This window comes from Mytilus galloprovincialis, chromosome 12, assembly GCF_965363235.1.
Source record: "Mytilus galloprovincialis chromosome 12, xbMytGall1.hap1.1, whole genome shotgun sequence".
Lineage (NCBI taxonomy): Eukaryota > Metazoa > Mollusca > Bivalvia > Mytilida > Mytilidae > Mytilus > Mytilus galloprovincialis.
Genome location: NC_134849.1, coordinates 12163350 through 12182756, shown reverse-complemented (window position 1 = coordinate 12182756; position 19407 = coordinate 12163350). Strand labels below are relative to the sequence as shown.

Below are 19407 nucleotides of genomic sequence, written 5' to 3'. Positions count from 1 at the left end.
GACAGAATCAGTTGCACTACCCATTTACCATCATATACAGACGTGCAATGTTTGGAGCCTCCATTACTCACCAAACTTGTCTGCTGACATGTAACCATGACAACAGGATGAAGATCCATCAGTCTACTCAGGCGACATCTCTGAACTGTCAGGCTACATGCTACATCTTTTACGATAAGCTTTTTTTTATATTACAAATCTTACATCATACATGTACATTTTAATTAACAATTCTCTGTTGCTGTAAAAAACAAGCAAACATACATAAATAACAGTTATAAATATAAATCTTATCAAAAAACATAACAATGAAATAAACAACAAATATGAACACATATGTATATCACATGTCAAATGTGGAAAATTCAATATAATTTACAAATATTGCACTTAACATTGTATGAACTTAAGGAATTCAATGAATTCAAATGCTTGTTTCCAAAACAAGGTAACAGCTGGATATGATTTGTACCAGATGGGACAATAGGTCCCTTTTTTAGCAAGATTTTAAATTTATACATATAAGTCTTAGATTTTCAATATCTCTACCAACTTTATTTCATTGGCAATTTGTTTTCTCTAAATCATAGATCTGGCAACAAATCTATACAATCTCAATTTGACACGGTCACGGCTCTCAATGCATTTACTGTATTCTACATTACATAGTATGGAGTACCAGTCAATATTACATTTAGACCTTTTATAGAAGTAATCTGTTGTATAGCATGTATAGTTGCCGTCTCTGTATATAATATATAGTTCTTAAATATTATAAAATACCCATAGCTTGACAAATCAATGTCATGAATGTGTGTTTCAAATGTCAGATGTACCTTGTGAATTAGTGACCTTAAAGATTTCTCAACATGTTTTGAGGTTAGCACATGTGTGACTACATATGCTAGATTTTACTGTGCGGAGTATGATCATGACCATTGAGTTATTGCATATTCATGATATTTCATGTATTTGGAGATGGCCCAGAATTGAAACAATCACACCAGTTATACTGGAATACTTACCAATTTATTTATAACAAACATTTTACCATTAAATGGCAAGAAAATTTCCCCTCTTTCCCCCCTGTTTATTAATTCTTAAAAAGTATTAAACTTCCCTCACAACAACTGATCTAAAAAGTCATCCATATTCTGAAGACAACTAGTACTTGAGTTCTCTATGGCCGACAGGTCAAGTGAATCTGGATTGTCAGAAGGTAATGGAATGTCTAGAGCACTGTACAAATTCTCTAAAATGTCATTTTCATGGTTTCCCAGGTTCCTCTTTGGGCTGGATCTTGCCGAATTATTAGCTGAAGATGGGACCAATAAAGGTTGGCGGATTTGTTGTTTAAATCGTTTCACAGTGATGAAATTGTTCACAGAATTCTTCCTTTTTGATGGATATAAAATTTCACTCTTCATGCTGAATGCTGGACTAGATGGATGGCTGGACTTCAGGGTAGACGATGGTGTTGATGCCTGGGTAGATACTGAAGTAGGTGTCAGTATAGATGTGGACAACTGATACCCACTGAATGTCTTATGTTTATTAAAGCTTCTCCAAGAAGGTAGTTGTGAAGAAAGACTTGTTTTTGAACACCTAGACTGACTTCGACTTTCAGAAGATGCCTTAAAACCATTTAACATGTTTTTATTTCCAATCTGTTTTTCTTCTTTAATTTGTATCCCTTGCTTCACTGTTCCCTTTTCTTGTATCTTTGACGATAGTGAGTAGTTGGATGAAGTAGAAGTTCCACATGTCCTTTTAGAACTGCTTGATATCAAAGAATCAACTTTGCCATTGCTGAATGTTTGAGTATAGCCATTAGTGGGTTTAATGTGGCCGTAAGCCGATTTAGTGTGGCCGTTAGCGGAGTTAGTGTGGCCATTAGTAGATTTAATGTTGCCATTAATTGATGCACTTGTAATAGTTGACTGATTCTTTAATGTTTCTGTGTCACTAACCTCTGATGACCTAGAAATACTGTCTTTTCGTTTTGCACTAACGGAACCCAAGTCGTACATTCTTTCGTTATCTTGACTACTCAGTATTTGATATCTATTACAGACAGTTACTATAGTTGACTTTGAACTCCCTTTTGTTTTAAGAGGCTGACACATTTTACCCCTATACTTTTGCTCAGTTAACTTCAACTTGTCGACTGGTTTCCATTGGTCATTTATTTCTGTTGATTTTGATGTTTGATTTTCTGTGCCACATGACTTTGACGACTGAACTTCTGTGTCACATGAAATTGATGACTGAACTTCAGTGCCACACGACTTTGCTGACTGAACTTCTGTATCACATGGTTTCAATGTTTTAACTTTCGTATTACATGTCTTTAATGTCTTAACTTTTTTATCACATGACTTTGCGGACTGAACTTTTGTGCCACACGAATTTGATGTCAGAATGTCCTTATCACAAGACTTCGATCTTTGAGCATTTTTTTCATTAACTTTTGTTATTCTTGCCATCAGTGACATCACTTTTGATTTAGGCTTCCATAATCTTGCAAGTGCTTCTCTTCGTCCCTCTACAGTTATTTCTGGTGATGGACTTGCATCTGTTTCAGTCTTTTTAGCAAAAGCAACATTAGAATTTTCTGATATACTTTTCAAAACACTTTTAATGAGTCTTTCCGATTTTTCCTCTGGGGGTTCATTAGCCAACAGTTTCTTCTCAATACGCAATGCTCTAACTTCCTGCACATTCTTCTGTTCTACGACACGCTTAGTTTTACTTTTTGTTGTTGATTTCTTGCTGTTACCAAGCAACAGGCTCGGAGCTTTCTTGCTGTTACTATTAACAACTGCATTCACCCACGTCTCAGCATCTTTAGTAACTGCTTGTGTAAAATTCAAATTTGTCTCATCTTTCGTGATAGTGTTTTCATTAGGTTTTAAATCAGATTGTTCTTTTGACTGTACCAATTTAGCATTATGGAGCATCAAGTTTGATTGTAAAGATGATGCATCCATTGCAGAAGACACTGAGCTTTTTCCATTTTGACCTCGCACATTTTCAGTAAAACAATGTAAATTACTAGACAGGTCTGTCGTGAAGCATGACACAGGATGATTCCCATTTAGAACCCCTCTGTCATTGGTCACATGTCTCTTACCGTTTACAATGTATGTTGATGTATTTACACTAGGACCTGGTTTAACTACGTTTTGACTAGACTCGTGAATTGATTCCCACATGACTATATGTATCTGACTGGAATCCATATCTGGCTGTTGTGACTCAAACCTACAGATAGGCGACTTTAAATCATCAAACTCCATCCATCTATTGTCTGAAAATTAACAGAGAATTAAAATGAATTAGTTAAATGTCAACTTGCAACGTAACACATTAAATTATTACATTCATGACATTATAAACAAGTTAATTAGGTCAAAATATTATTCATTTATAAAGTTCAGTAAATGCAATATTTTCTCATTCTAAAATTTTAACAAAAGCTTTGAATAAATGTACTAACAGGGTTAAAAATAAACTGAAATTTTGATGAGAATTCATATTCATAATTCTTTTTTAATAGTGGCTATATTCATTATTTGTAATAATGGCAGAAATAATGTGAAACTTAAATGTTTTGTCAATGATTACGATAAAGTTTGACTTCATTGAGCCCTGCTGTTTCAAAGAAGATTTCGAAAAAGATTAACAGATTAGGCCGTAGTTTTTTTATTTTTAGTTTTACGAACCCTCCTACCCTAATTTTTGCCAATTAGGAAAAAAAATAAAATTAAAAATGTTGATTTTTATTTTTTTTTCTCCTCCGACCCAGTGTTTTTCATGCAAAAAAAAATAAATTTTAGTTCATAACTGCATGAAAGAATCTAAATTTATGCTCTTGGTGATTTAGTAAGTTAATGCACATTGATTTTCAATTCAAACCTTGTCAAGAAAAAAAAATAGTTGTTACACTAGAAGAAAATCTCCGGGTGATATAAAAAAAAATTTTTTTTGACATTGACGGTTGGTATTAAAAAAATAAATCAGCAGCTGCAGTTTTTTTTTTTTTTTTTTTTTTCATCCTCCTACCCATTGGTTTTGTCAAAAAATTTCGTAAAACTAAAAATATAATAACTATGGCCTTAATAACTGTAGTTACATGTACCATGTGGTACCAATATGGTAATTTAAAGCTTATCATAGTGTATGCACATTTGTCTTTTGTTGGGCATGTGTTGAATTGTAGTTCTATTTGAATTGTTGGGGTACTCTGTAATTAATGTCAAAATTGTTCTTTATTTGTACATTCAGCTTTACCAAATCATATTTCATTTTTAAATATATCCAAAATCTTTCATTTCCAAAAAATCACAATAACTATATTCATATTTGTTTCTCCAATATAAAATATCAAGTATGTATGAACCAACTTTAAGATGAATTTCTATCCAAAAATAACACCAAGGGGAAACAACTCATGTTTTGTTAAAGAGGAAATGCCGTTTGAAGATGTAATTCTAACATATATATATATATATATATATATATACCTTTAATACGTCTTATCCATGTAACAAAATGATCAGGGTCATTTCTATACTGTACAAAACCAGTCACACTGTATTTCAAACTGTTATGCCAGAACTCAAGTTTTTTCAAGTTGTTGTGTGGCAACCCTTCAGAAAAATGTAGCAGTAGCACTCCAGGCAACCTGCAATTAAAAATGTAGATTAAAAATAACTCAATAAATGAAATGTGTACCATGTGTAATAATATATAACTGTATATGATTTTTTTAAATGTTTGTCTTTTTTTGTTGCTAATTGGTCATCTATGCAAAAGGTAGCTAAAATGTCACATCAAAGGAAAGTAATGTGCATTGGCAATCTGATATGCATGGTTGAAATCTAAATTAACAATTTTGGAAATTCACCATTTGTACATCATTATGTACATGTTGTACGCAGTATGGCGCAGAAGCATATTTTTATTGTTCATGAAACAGTAAAAAATAGATAACTTTGTTTACTTGCTGATTGTAAAATAAACAGATATAAATGACAAATTAAGTTGGAGTTATTTCCCTTACCAGTTATTCAAAATTTAACAACTAAACCAACACATGCAACATAACAATGTTTAAGACTGTTAGGGGCTAATTTTTTCCCTTTTTGTAATACATTTGTACTATAAACAAGATTAATCTCAAAGGTTGTATAACTATAACCTGAATTCATTTAGGTTAATGTTAAATAAAATGTATGTTACAGTAATAAAACAATGAGAAACAATTTTATGCCTACAGAAATGTGTTTTGCCAAATTTTAATCAGAATCTTGGGTGTATTACCTGTTAAATTTCAATATTCTCCTTTGGTTTTCAGCATTACACTTGAAACAGGACCTTAGAAAACAGGGTTCTTTCATGGTGAAGTTTTGCTCCATTGCAGGCAATGTTGGCAGAACTTTCTTGTAACGATCGGTTTGTTGGTAGCCACATGCGTCACATGACAACATGAAGTCATATTCCACTGAAAACTCTCTCTCAATGTGCACATTGTCCTTGACCATTAATGGTATAGCTAAAACTGGACTGTCATTTTTGCCCTTCACACATTGCAAGCGTGGCTGCATCTTTTTCCATATATTTTCTCGAGTGTCTCTTAATACTGTGAATGCTTTTTTATAATTTTCTTGCTCGTCCAAAGGCAACATAGATAAAAAGTCTTTTGAGCAACTAAGACCTGCACCAGTCTTGATCGTGTCAGGATTCATTTTACATATTTCTTTGAGCATCTCTGTATTAGGGGAGTCTACGACAGCATCTGAATCGGATTCCTCAGGATCAGAAAACAGTCTACCAGATCTGGTCCTGGAGGCTGCTTCCAATTGATTTTTCGTTGTTTTCTGGCGATATTTGTTTATCAACTGACAAGCCTGCTCATAAGCTTTAAACAATGTTACTAAAATGGTATGGGATAAGTCAACATTCTCATTTTCTACTTCAATTTTCCTGATTGCTTTACTATGAACAAATAAACAAAGTACTACATCCAACCAACACAGAGCCTCTTCATTTTGCCATTGTGGAAAATATTTGAAAATGTCTAAACTTGGAAACTTTTTCTCTGGTACGCAAGGTAGTTGTTTGTCTTTAGTATCTTGAAGTTTTTCCTTTTTATCTTCTGGTAAGGATTTCTCCATGATCTTAGATTTTTCTTCTTTCAGTTTTGTGATTTTTCTTCTGCTTTTTCCATTCCCCTCAATCATGAAATAAGTAGTGTGCTCACCTAGAACGGGAGAGTCTGAAGTGTCTATTTCAATTTCCTGAGATATTACATTGTCACTAGCATTATCTGAAGTCATGGTTTTTACACCATTAGTGTTGCATGTATCATTGGCTTCCAATGGTTTTATACCATTGATTTCCTGAGCCGTCTTTATATTTTCGGAACTTCCTATGTTTGACCTAACCGGAATAAAAGGTGAAGGTGACGCTGGCATTATTTCAGAACAACTGGAATCTTTTGAAATAGGTGAAACTGCTCGCAATTCTGATAAATTTAAGTTAGGTGAAACTGTTGACTTTGATATCTTAGGTGCTGTGAGTTGATTTAAAAACGCAAAATCGTCTGAACTGAAATGAACATCTATAACTTCCGTCACTTCTGAGGTGTCAATTTCCATTCCACGATTAGGCGATATGAATGTATCTTGTGACTGAGAGGAACTTGAGTTCAACGTCTGAAAATTTTCAGACGGTAACAGATGAACATGTTCTGTGGTTGAAGATGAAAGACTTTTTGATGAAATACAAGTGGATTTCTGTTGTGATTGGACTGGTACAAAGCCAGGTGAGGCTGTCCTGATTGCATTTGACGGTGGAAATCGGCCAAACTTTTCTACAGCTAGAGATGGAAGAATGAAATCGTTAGATTGTGAAAAGGCCGAGATCTGTTGTGGTCTGATGATGTTTCTAGTGGCTTGAGATGAAGAAGTCAATGGCGTTGGTCTGATTATGTTTCTAGGGGCCTGAGATGACGAAATCAATGGTTGTGGTCTAATGGTGTTTCTAGGGGCTTGAGATGACAAAGTCAATGGCTGTGGTCTGGGTACATATGCATTTGGATTAGCTGAGAATACAGGTGGCTGTAATGATGACTGTCTATGCATGGACTTCCTTCTATGTGGGACAGGTACATCTTCAAACTTTCTGTAAACAACCTTGTCCAAGCCAATGGGATAATTGCACTGTAACAGATGAAAAATATTAGACTGTGAATACAGGTATATATAATCTAACAGAAGAAAGGTTCTTATATTATATTGTAATTACTAACATGTACAATCTATTTATACTTAAACAGTCAGAGCTCAGACATAAACAAGTCGATTTCTGTTTTTGACTTAAAGAAGTCAAAACATGTATTTATTATAAAAATGTGTTTTCAATTTAAGACTTATGTAAGTCACAAAATGACAGACTTGTTTAGGTCTATTTATGTTGATGAAAAAACATAACTTGACTTGGTGGCCAAAGTACATCACCTATGACAGCAAAAATCTGTCTGAGAGTTCACAAGGACGTGAGCTATCTATATTTAATTATCTAATTGAACATCCTTACTAAACACAGATGTTTTATCTCATCAAGTGTGGATCCAGGTGGTTGCATTGTAAGGTTAATTAACATGATTCCCCCATTTTTTAGCCTCTCATTCATATTTTTCTTTAGAAGACAAAGCATTGGCTTTCAATGTTGTCATTATTTGATTTAGATGCATGACCTTTTTATAAATATGCATGGGTCTTGAAGTTAACCAATTTTGGTAACTTATCGACTTGTAGGAGTCTATATTTGCAACTTTTTGATTCTGGTCAATCATTTCTTGCTTAACAATATTTGACTTATTGAAGTCGTATTTTGTCTTGCATTAAAGGGAGACAAATCCTTAAACTTACAAATTTAGACCTCTATGAGTCAAAGCAGATTCAGACTTATTTATGTCTGAGCTCTGACTGTTAAAATAAACAATTCAAACACATAAATTGAAGGTGTTTTTTTTTTGTAGAAAAATCACTTATTTGGCTTAAAAATCTCTTCTCATCACATTTGCCAACTACCATGACTACACTTTTTTTTTTATCATTAATCCTTTACATATATATACAGCTTCTGTAAACCAATTAAGTCACAAGCCTTTGCTTCATTCAGTGTTTGTTGCTGTTTAGGCCAAAATAAATAAATAGTGTGTTTCCGGTTTCCCTACCCTACCTCCGTTTCTGACGCAGACCCTAAACATTTTATTGACAAAAATTTTAAAAAAATTAAAAATCCGGATTTTTTGGTCTGTCCGGATCCGACTATTTGTTTAGAAAACTACAGATCTTCAAAACGTTTGATAGCAATGACCAATATTGATAAGTCAAGCGTTTCAAAAACCAAAATTTTAAATAAACAAGCATGGTTTTTCGACAACCGTGCAGCGTATTAACTGTCAAATATGCAAAATGTGATCACACGGTGGCAAAATATAATGACATTAATTCCGGATAATTACGATATGATGAATCTTTTTAAAGAACACCATGATGGATCTATAGACGGAAAAAAATACGAAGTTATGCATTTTGCTCAACGTCTTTGCACAGGTACAAGACGAGATATTTTTAAAAATATTTGTATATATAGTGAATAGTGTATTCAGTATATATCTACATATATTAACAAAATCTCGTTTTGTACCTGTGCTTCTTTGGACCAAAAGTCAGAATCCTTTCAGATTGGACAGACTATCTTATTCGGTCGGTAATAATTGACGGCAAATAATTTAAGGGTTAACCAGGTGCTCCGCAGGGCGCAGCTTTATACGACCGCAGAGGTCGAACCCTGAACAGTTGGGGCAAGTATGGACAAAACATTCAAGCGTGATACAGCTCTGAATTTGGATTGTGATCAAATTTTTGACATTACATGGTTTTTTTTACACAAAACAAATGTCAAGATTTTACAAATCAATTAAAGATTTCTTCTTATTTAAATCTAAAATTAAATAGTTGACACAGCATAGGTTTCTGACACAGAATGAATGTGGTCTAATGAACTTAAAAGTTTTTTTTTGCCTTTGAGCAATTGACTATGCTGTTGAATATTAATCCTCTCAAAAAAATGTTTGAAGAAATTTTCTTTTTATTTATGAAATCTGAAATGAGAAAAATTTAACCCCCCCCCCTTTTTTTCACATCCCCGTTTCCCTTTTTCCAAAACTGATATCAATTCAAATTTCTAATGGAGTTTGCAACAATAACTACTCTTTTAAATACATCATAAAATATTAAAATGTAAAATAAAGTGCTTGTTATCACTGAATGGTAAAGATTGGTTGGTAGTAAAAGTGAATATACATTGTTTATTGTATAAAACAATAAAAAAAACTTCATCAGCAACATTTTATATTGGCAAATTTCCAATGAAGTTATTTACATAAAGTTATTGGCAAATAAAAATAGAAAATGACATCATAGTCATGTCTGGCAAATTTCCAACATACATTATCTAAAACATTTTAGATAAGATAAGGAAAAAAAGCTTCATCAGCAACATTTTATATTGGCAAATTTCCAATGAAGTTATTTACATAAAGTTATTGGCAAATAAAAATAGAAAATGACATCATAGTCATGTCTGGCAAATTTCCAACATATATTATCAACTACTATTCTATACAAAGAAAGATAACTCCAATTGAAAATTAATTGCTATTGCATAATATTGTGCAATTAGATATTTCATGCTATTGTGCAATACTGTGCAATTGAAAATTTCTTGCTATTGCACAATACTTGATATGGAATCCTGATTTGGACCAACTTGAAAACTGGGCCCATAATCAAAAATCAAAGTACATATTTAGATAAAGCATATCAAATAGGCCCAAGAATTTAATTTTTGTTAAAATCAAACTTAGTTTAATTTGGACCCTTTGGACCTTAATGTAGACCAATTTGAAAACTGGACCAAAAATTAAGAATCTACATACACAGTTAGATTTGGCATATCAAAGAACCCATTTATTCAATTTTTGAAGAAATCAAACAAAGTTTAATTTTGGACCCCCATTTGGACCAACTTGAAAACTAGGCCAATAATTAAAAATCTAAGTACATTTTTAAATTCAGCATATCAAAGAACCCCAAGGATTCAATTTTTGTTAAAATCAAACTAAGTTTAATTTTGGACCCTTTGGACCTTAATGTAGACCAATTTGAAAACGGGACCAAAAATTAAGAATCTACATACATAGTTAGATTCGGCATATCAAAGAACCCCAATTATTCAATTTTTGATGAAATCACACAAAGTTCAATTTTGGACCCTTTGGGCCCCTTATTCCTAAACTGTTAGGACCAAAACTCCCAAAATCAAACCCAACCTTCCTTTTATGGTCATAAACCTTGTGTTTAAATTTCATAGATTTCTATTTACTTATACTAAAGTTATGGTGCAAAAACCAAAAATAATGCTTAATAGGGCCCCTTTTTGGCCCCTAATTCATAAACTGTTGTGACCTCAACTCCAAAAATCAATCCCAACCTTCCTTTTGTGGTCATAAACCTTGTGCTAAAATTTCATTGATTTCTATTTACTTATACTAAAGTTATAGTGCGAAAACCAAGAAAATGCTTATTTGGGCCCTTTTTGGCCCCTAATTCCTAAAATGTTGGGACCAAAACTCCCAAAATCAATACCAACCTTCCTTTTGTGGTCATAAACCTTGTGTTAAAATTTCATAGATTTCCATTCACTTTTACTTAAGTTAGAGTGCGAAAACTAAAAGTATTCGGACGCCGGACGACGACGACGACGCCGACGCCGACGCCGACGCCAACGTGATAGCAATATACGTCGTATAAAAATGAGATCAATATACTGCATAAATCAATCCAGCTTTTGTTGTAAAAAATGCTCTACGAATGTTGTAAAAAAATGTTCTCAGGACTCAACATAAATGGCTGTTAATGCTTTTGAGGATTTGACAGTTAATGACCACAAGGGGGCAGACAATGTGTAACAAGAAAAAGAAAGCTTTCCCTAGTAGGCAGACATGGTGTATGATTCATGTTCATTTATAAATGAATCTGTCCCAGCACCATGTCTACTTTTATTCCTTTAAATTTTCTCTTAGTCCCACAACAGTTTATACTAGAGAAGGAAAAAAATCATGTCCTATTAATATCTACAATTGTTTTCCATATATTTAATAAGACAAGATTCTCACTCCTCAAAACCTGAAATTTTAATATCAATTGTCAGAACCCCACTCTTCAAGATGAAATTCTGTCAAACATCAAAACACATCTATATATTAAATAAAGAGGGTGCAAGAGTATTACCCCTCAAAAAACCATAAGCCGCTGCTTAGCATTGATTTGCAGTGTTTTTACAACTAAAAAAAAAGGGGGTAGGAATCTGTCCCCACATGTATACCCTGTGTGTCATTTACATTGTTAGGTTCAACTATGCCAAACAATAATACCTTCATGACCATGCCAGATTTTTCACTGCAATTTTTGCTTTAAGATTATTAATCGGCAAGAACATATTCCTATTACGACCCATGAAATTCATAAAATTTGCATAAAAGTTTATTTTCATATTTCTTTAATACAGAGAACTAAAACAGAAAATTAAAAAACCTGTAGATTTAATTAAGTACTATTATAACTATCAAAGAAGCATGCTAGCACATCAAATGATTTTATTTGGAATCTTTTTGCTGCTGTCATCGATAGAAAAAAATAAAAAGTTTTCATAAAATAAAATGTTTTACCTACCTACCCTACCTATTTTTTGGGGGGTGAAATAGGAAACACACTATTTATTTATTTTGGCCTTATCATAAATGTTTATGCATATTAATCAGGCCATTCCAATTCAGTTTTCTTGTTTGTTTTGTTTTAAATTTTGTCATTGTGGGGGCATTTTATAGCTTGCTGAGGTGTGAATTTTTCTCTTTGTTGAAGTTGGAATGCAGCGATGGAAATTGGCATAAGCCCAGAACCACAATCTATAATACTAAAATTACGAGGTCCAATTTGTCAGCCGTCATCACGTAAAAACGACGAATCACAGAATTCAACTTTATATATAACTAATATAGTACAAAGGTGTAGATTAAAAATTACACCTCTCCAGGCCCTTTTGTTTTCCACGTAATTAATATTGCCAATAATTAAGATGTTCCGGGTCGAGTCCGCTACCGATACCAATAGTATATTCACCTGTTACCTATTACCTTATCTGTACGTTCCGCATCTGACAGGCGCACCACCAAACGTTGTATTCAGGATTAATATGCTATATACACGGGTCATAACCACAGGGTTGACACTACTAAATTGTCAAATTGTTACCTATTGTAGTATTTTAATCAGTAAGACTTTCTAAGATAACAATACGAATACTAAAAATCTGGACTAAAAATAAGGCGTATAGTTACAGTTTTCAATTTGTTAGTGGGCATGACGTAAAACAGCGAAGCAAAGAATTCAACTTTATTTATAACTTATATAGGACAATGCTGTTGATTAAAAAATACTTCATTCCAGGACCTTTTGTTTTCCAAATAATTAATATTATTGTTTCAGTTCGACGGGTTCAAACAGAAAGACTTGAACAGAGAAAAAACTGTGTATCTTATAATCGGCATGACTTTATCAGATGACAATACTAATACTAAAATAAGGCTTGCACATAGTTATATACTTTAATTCAGTCACGGACCCGTGATATCACGGGTGTGTTCTAGTATCAATTAAGAATATAGGGTCACATGTCTTCTTTTCTTGAAAAAACAAAACAAAACAAAAAACACAATTTTTCCTATCAAATTCAAGTATAAATAGTTGCTCTTGATTTTAAGGAGGCTCGAGGGTACAAAATTTTCCGCAAATTTAAAAAAAAATGTTTCATTTCAAATTTCATTTACTAGCAATTGGTCCTTATACATGTAATTTGATCTAGATTACTAATTTGAAATAAGTTCTAGCGTTGATTGAGTAACTGAAACCCATATATACATTTGTTTGGCTCTATGATATTGACTTACAGCTTCATCCTCACACAGCTTGACAGCTTCTTCAAGATTAATCTGGTATACTTTGAGCTTGCTTGGTTTGCCTACACTGGCACAAATTCCACACCACTCTATAGCCTTATCCAGCATCTGCAATAGAAAGTGTAAAACATTATTAAACACTGGAGAAATTAAATACAATAATTAAGTTACTGTTAGCAATTCATGTCCATTAGATGGTGTAACCAAAATTAATTATTCAGGTGTAACAATGTTTGCATAAGCCAGAAAATTATTGTTTTCAGGCCAACATTAAAAATATCTTTGTTTCCCCTCTCCCGACTGAGGTTGTTAGGGTATGGGTAGGTAGGTAGGCAAATTATTTTATTTTATTCCTTGATATGGTTTTCTATATATATTGAATTTGTACAAAATTCAACAGGTAAGGCTCAAGTCAAGAAAAATGGGGTATTCCCTGTATTCTAATTCAGTGTACACCCCAGTTTTTTGGTTTAAAAAAAAAACAGTATACAGGGACCTCCTTTTTTTCCTATTCATTTAATGTAATGAAATCTACAAAAGCGCACATTCTACTTGTGATAACAATGCTTAATGATAGCAAGTGTTTTTTTAGTAAAAAAAACAAGCTTATTTCAAGTATAATTTGATGCATAACTCATAAAACAATTCCTTTGTTCACCAATTCATGCCTTGATCATCATTTCCAGTCTGCACCAAAAACTTTTTCAACTACTAGTCCAAAGACCAATATTCCGACATTTTTCTTATTGGTCCAAGCAAAGTTTTGCAAATACTTACTAGTCCGAATGAAATTTTACTAGTCTGGGGCATCGGACTAGTGGCTAACCGTGCAGACTGCATTTCTAGATCCGCCACTGAAATGACTGATTTGACTAAATAGCGATAAGGTGTATTATTTAAGACCTCTGACGAAACACAGTAAAATTTTTAACCAATTTGGCGCTAACGGTAGCCAAAAATTACCATTTGAAATGTTTGATGCCCGACATTAATAAAGGGCAATACTACCCTTGTTAGTCAGGAGGCTCTGGCCTAAGGGTTTTATTTTTTTAATTTCATTTCATTTGTGTGTTTTGGAGTGTAGTGTGACATCCATTTTTCTAAAGTTATTTTTGTTCAGTAGGTGCAATTTGGTTACTCTGTGTGCAATTTGGGTACTGTGACGTTAGACATAATTTGTATATCATACTCAAGATAAATCTTGCGGTGAAACAGGATCTATGTAACCATGAAATTGACAACGGAAATGGGGAATGTGTTAGAGAGAAAACAACCCAACCAACAATTAAGTTTTTTTTTTATTTTGCATTATCCACATACTTTCTGATGACAAAAAGGTTCAGACACCTTCGCATTTATATATGATGAACACAAAATGAACTGTGTAATGTACTTGTCCTTTAGAAAAAAACATAGTAACCATTGTTTGACAGGTGCCCGATCAATAACAATGCCAATAGGGTATCTGAATACCAGCATGACAGGGGCTGCCCCTTTCATTTTGTCAAATGCGACTTTATCTGGTTTAAGCAGATCAAATATAAGAAAGATTTAGATTAGTCATTGTTCAAATCATGGATAACTTCATCAATAATCTTATTAAGATCAAGATTCTAATAAGGCAACCACCAAGAAGTGAGACAAGGAAGGCGTCATCAGTCAAATGATAAATTCAGGACTTGTCGGAACAAGTCAATCACTGATATATATGACAATAACATAAATATATGTCAGTAGATATACTGTACCATTTCACATTCAGATGCTATCAATCAAACACATATTTCTAGTAAATCTTTGTGCCGCCAATGCTTATCCACGCACATGTAAGCGGCCATTCGTAATCGTACTGCATACATCGCAATGTATTCTGGGAAAATATTTCGCTTCTGAGTCGTTTCGGCCATATACCACTTCGGCCTTTGACAGTTTGCCAGTTTTGACTGTAAATGATTAGCGTATTATCTGGTTAAGTCCGATTTGTAAAAATAACAACTCTCTTCTTTAGATATTTTTTAATTAAAAATGATTCAATCTGTGTTGTTCATATACTCTTACTGAGGACGTATCATCACTGACTTTTGAGAAAAATTTACTTTTTTATACATTTTAGACATAATGCCAAATTAAAACAAAAAGATGTATGTTTCCTATTATATGTTTAAGCTAAAAACAATAGTCTACATAAAATGGTTTGTTTTCCTTTTCCAATAAGCTCTGTTGAAGTCAGATTGTCCCTCCCATAAACTCAATGTAAATAAAAATTATGGTAAAATCCCTACCTACCTATACATGCTATATACCCTATTATTTTTTAAAGATGTAATAGGAAACGCACATATTTCTTTTCTTTTTTTTTCCCTAGATTTAAGTTTATTTTGTTCTGCAAGTTCTAAAATTGAAACATATAAAAAGCGAAATAAGTAAACTTGACTGCAATTTTTATAGATTGGTTAAATATCTTAGTCATACTACATTGTATAAACAAATTTTTGCGTATTTTAGAATTTTAAAATTCTAAATATTGGTCGAAGATTTCAAAATTTCAAAAAAAAATCAAAGATATTTTGTAATGTTAGTATTCTAATACTTTGATCCAAAATAAATAAAACTACATTTAAAAAAAAATAATTGAATTGTTATGTGTCAATGTGACGAATTAAACTTGGAGCGATAAATTTAAAAACGATATTTCGAATTTTAATATTTTAATTATTTGGTTAAAATTTCAAAATTTCAAAACTTTTACACAATTTGGAATTTTGACATTTTAAAACTTTGATCAAAATTCCATAAATCTATGAATTTCAAATATTTTTAAAACTTTGAATTGATAAGTGTTACACGGACCGTCTAACTATATAAATAGCACCCTTGTTCGCGAAATATAATTCATTTTACCATAAAATGTTCGAGAACTTCAGTTATTTGTATATTCGCATGGTACTGCACAGTATGGATTGTATTTTTCCGAGTTAACCAAACATCGCTGCTCTTTTTGCTTGAAGTTGATTTGGTTTAAAATAGTTAATCTTGATTTCTCCTGGCTTGACATCTCTTGTGATAATGTTTTTTTTTTTATGTTGTCTTTTAAAATTTTTGCCTGCGGTCTTCTTTGTCTTGCTGGATTTTTCTCTCTCTCCGTATTCATGTATCTCAAGCATGCACAATCTATTATCCAAGTAGACTGGCAGTGACTGACCATAACTGAAATATGTATTTATACAAATAGAATACAGGGGCGGATCCAGACATTTCAAAAGGGGGGGTTCTACCTATATTTCCCCATTCAAATGCATTGATCGTCCAAAAAAAGGGGGGTCCCGACCCCCGGAACTCTCCCCTGGATCCGCCACTGGAATACTTATATAACAGAATGTGTAAACTGATGATGGACAAAATATTGATGAGCTCAAAAAGGACTAAGTTATGACTCTCACGGTTTGATCTAATAATACGAATATGAAAAGCCGTCAAACTCCGTTAGATTTACAGTATGATAATTATCTGCATGCTATTGGGTCATTTTCAAAAAATGTCGAATTTTGAAATTGAAAAATTTATTAAAAGTTACTTATCCAAACAACCCTCTACATAGGCAAATCAAAACAAACGGTACTTTAAGAACAACATATTAAACATGTTAAAAGATGCAATCTTAATGATGTCATACAAGAATATCTTGAAACATTTTTTGATCGGTGGTACAATATTTTGTCTATCCTGTTACCATTTTCCAAAGAAATTTTGGATTATTAAGAAAAGGTTTAGATAAAATGTTAAGCTTGTTTTACGTAGCCAATTAGATGGTTTTCAAGATAATAAACTTCTATATATATTCATAATGTGAAATAATAGATAATTTGTCAATTTTCTAGGTTGTACTGAAAAATACCTCTAAAAATTGGTTTTCAAAGGTTGTAAAAATTACCACCAGTAATGCAAGTCTAAGATAGCAATTTACATTGTTAGGCATTTTTTCATCCTTTCAAATAAACCCAACATCAAGTAAATTCCTCACAAGTTAGTTTACTTTTCTCTTTATTTCGTTGGTAATAACAGGAACGTACGTTTCTGATATATCACTATATAAAAGTCTATCATGTTACCATTTTGTCTATCCTGTTGCCGATATCAGTATTGCTCCTGCAAATGCTTAATTGGGAAGATTAAGACGTTATAACCTTAAGATAAGTTCAAACAATGAAACATTTCATTCGTTTTGCACCTATATGTTAAGATAAAAAAAAATTAACGACGTTTTTGTCTACAATTGTCTATCCAGTTACTGTAACCATAGCAACCATAGTAACAGGATAGACATAACAGGATAGACAAATTTCTTCGTGTTTGATTGCTGTTGTGAAATAACTATACTCCCTTTGGTGAAGTGATAATGGTTTTCTATTGTGAATTTGGTTTCCAACACGTTATTGCACTTTTTACAAGCATATTAGGGGCCAGCTGAAGGACACCTACGGGTGCGGGAATTCTCGCTACATTGAAGACCCATTGGTTGCCTTCGGCTGTTGTTTGCTCTATGGTCGGGTGGTTGTCGCTTTGACATATTCACCATTTCCTTTCTCAATTTTATTGCATCGGAACTAAACACATTTATTCTAAAAACAGTTGTTGGCATGACACGGGTTATGTTCTTCTCATATATGTTATGATGGTATGATACTAAACCCCTAACGGGAAGGATTGTGCCTGATGTTCATATGATGAAATCATAATCTTTCAGTCAGTTTAGTTGAAGTCTGGAGCTGGCATGTCAGTTAACTGCTAGTAGTCTGTTGTTATTTATGTATTATTGTCATTTTGTTTATTTTCTTTGGTTACATCTTCTGACATCAGACTCGGATTTCTCTTGAACTGAATTTTAATGTGCGTATTGTTATGCGTTTACTTTACTACATTGGTTAGAGGTATAGGGGGAGGGTTGAGATCTCACAAACATGTTTAACCCCGCCGCATTTTTGCGCCTGTCCCAAGTCAGGAGCCTCTGGCCTTTGTTAGTCTTGTATTATTTTAATTTTAGTTTCTTGTGTACAATTTGGAAATTAGTATGGCGTTCATTATCACTGGACTAGTATATATTTGTTTAGGGGCCAGCTGAAGGACGCCTCCGGGTGCGGGAATTTCTCGCTACATTGAAGACCTGTTGGTGACCCTCTGCTGTTGTTTTTTATTTGGGCGGGTTGTTGTCTCTTTGACACATTCCCCATTTCCATTCTCAATTTTATTGGTGTAATTAATCAAAATTGTTGGTAACAGCATAGACACGAAAAAAAGTACACTCTATTTTTTCACTAAATGTCTGGAAATTTCTTTTCTATACACTGTCGTTCAAGAAACGAGGCGTTTTAAATGTAAAGATTACTTTGCACTTTTGAAATCAACACTGACTGATTCAATATAATATTATAGGGAGAATAATTTAACGACTGATTTCAGTAGCGGTAACCATGGTAACAGGATAGACACAAACCTCCCGTACGCTGATTGAATTTAGTTTGTAGATAATCTGTTACATACAATGATAAAGAAGCTTCGAATTTTCGTTAGTGTAATGATTAACGTTCTTAAAAAGTCCCTTTTGCAGATATCAAGGCGATCAAAAAATTGGAAAAAAATCATTTGAAATGTGTTTTTCTGACACCGTACGCACACAAATACCCCCAAAATCGGACTTAAATGCAGTTTAATCTTATCAAAATAGATGTAAGTTGTGTTTATTATTAATGTTCTGAATCACAAATCCGACAAGCTTTGATTTAAACCATTACAACTGAAATTTTCATTAGAAATAAAATTTTTAGCATGGGTGTACTGAAAATTCGACATTTTTTGAAAATGACCCATATAAGGATTTTATTTCCTGTTTTTTTTATATTTTAATAGATAATGAAATTCGTATCCTATTCCAGTTCCACAGCTCTATAGATCACAAATTCTCTCATTTTGTTGCATCCCATACCATCTTCCCGTTTCTATCGAATATTTAAAATTTGAGACGTTACGCGCGATGTTCGTATACAATGTAAGTGTAACACAACGTCGCGAATATTTCGTAACGTTCAAACCAAAACTTCGACTGAAACGTTGTTTTTAAGCAAGAATGACATTCTTTTAAGACTCCGCAAAATCGACGATGCTTTTTAACTACTTATTGAAAATTGATGTATTTTAGATTTTTGAAAGATTAAGAAAAATAACATTTTAAAAAATCATAAAATTCTATCATTATAAGGGCACTGATAAGCAAGCAATTGACGTAAATTTGAGTTGAGTTCGTTTTTATGTAAAAAAAT

The 19407-nt window shown here is 32.9% G+C and overlaps 1 protein-coding gene across 1 annotated transcript; it reads right to left on the bottom strand.

Annotated features, from left to right (window-relative positions):
- Positions 1-205: 205 nt before the first annotated feature.
- Positions 206-14950, bottom strand: LOC143054566 (uncharacterized). The gene is made up of 5 exons (XM_076227584.1): positions 14842-14950; positions 13085-13201; positions 5326-7226; positions 4527-4687; positions 206-3310 (listed from the first exon to the last, which is right to left on the bottom strand). Exons 1-5 carry the CDS (start codon positions 14842-14844, stop codon positions 1122-1124), a joined length of 4371 nt encoding a protein of 1456 aa, XP_076083699.1. The 5' UTR covers positions 14845-14950; the 3' UTR covers positions 206-1121.
- Between the last annotated feature and the right edge of the window lie 4457 nt (positions 14951-19407).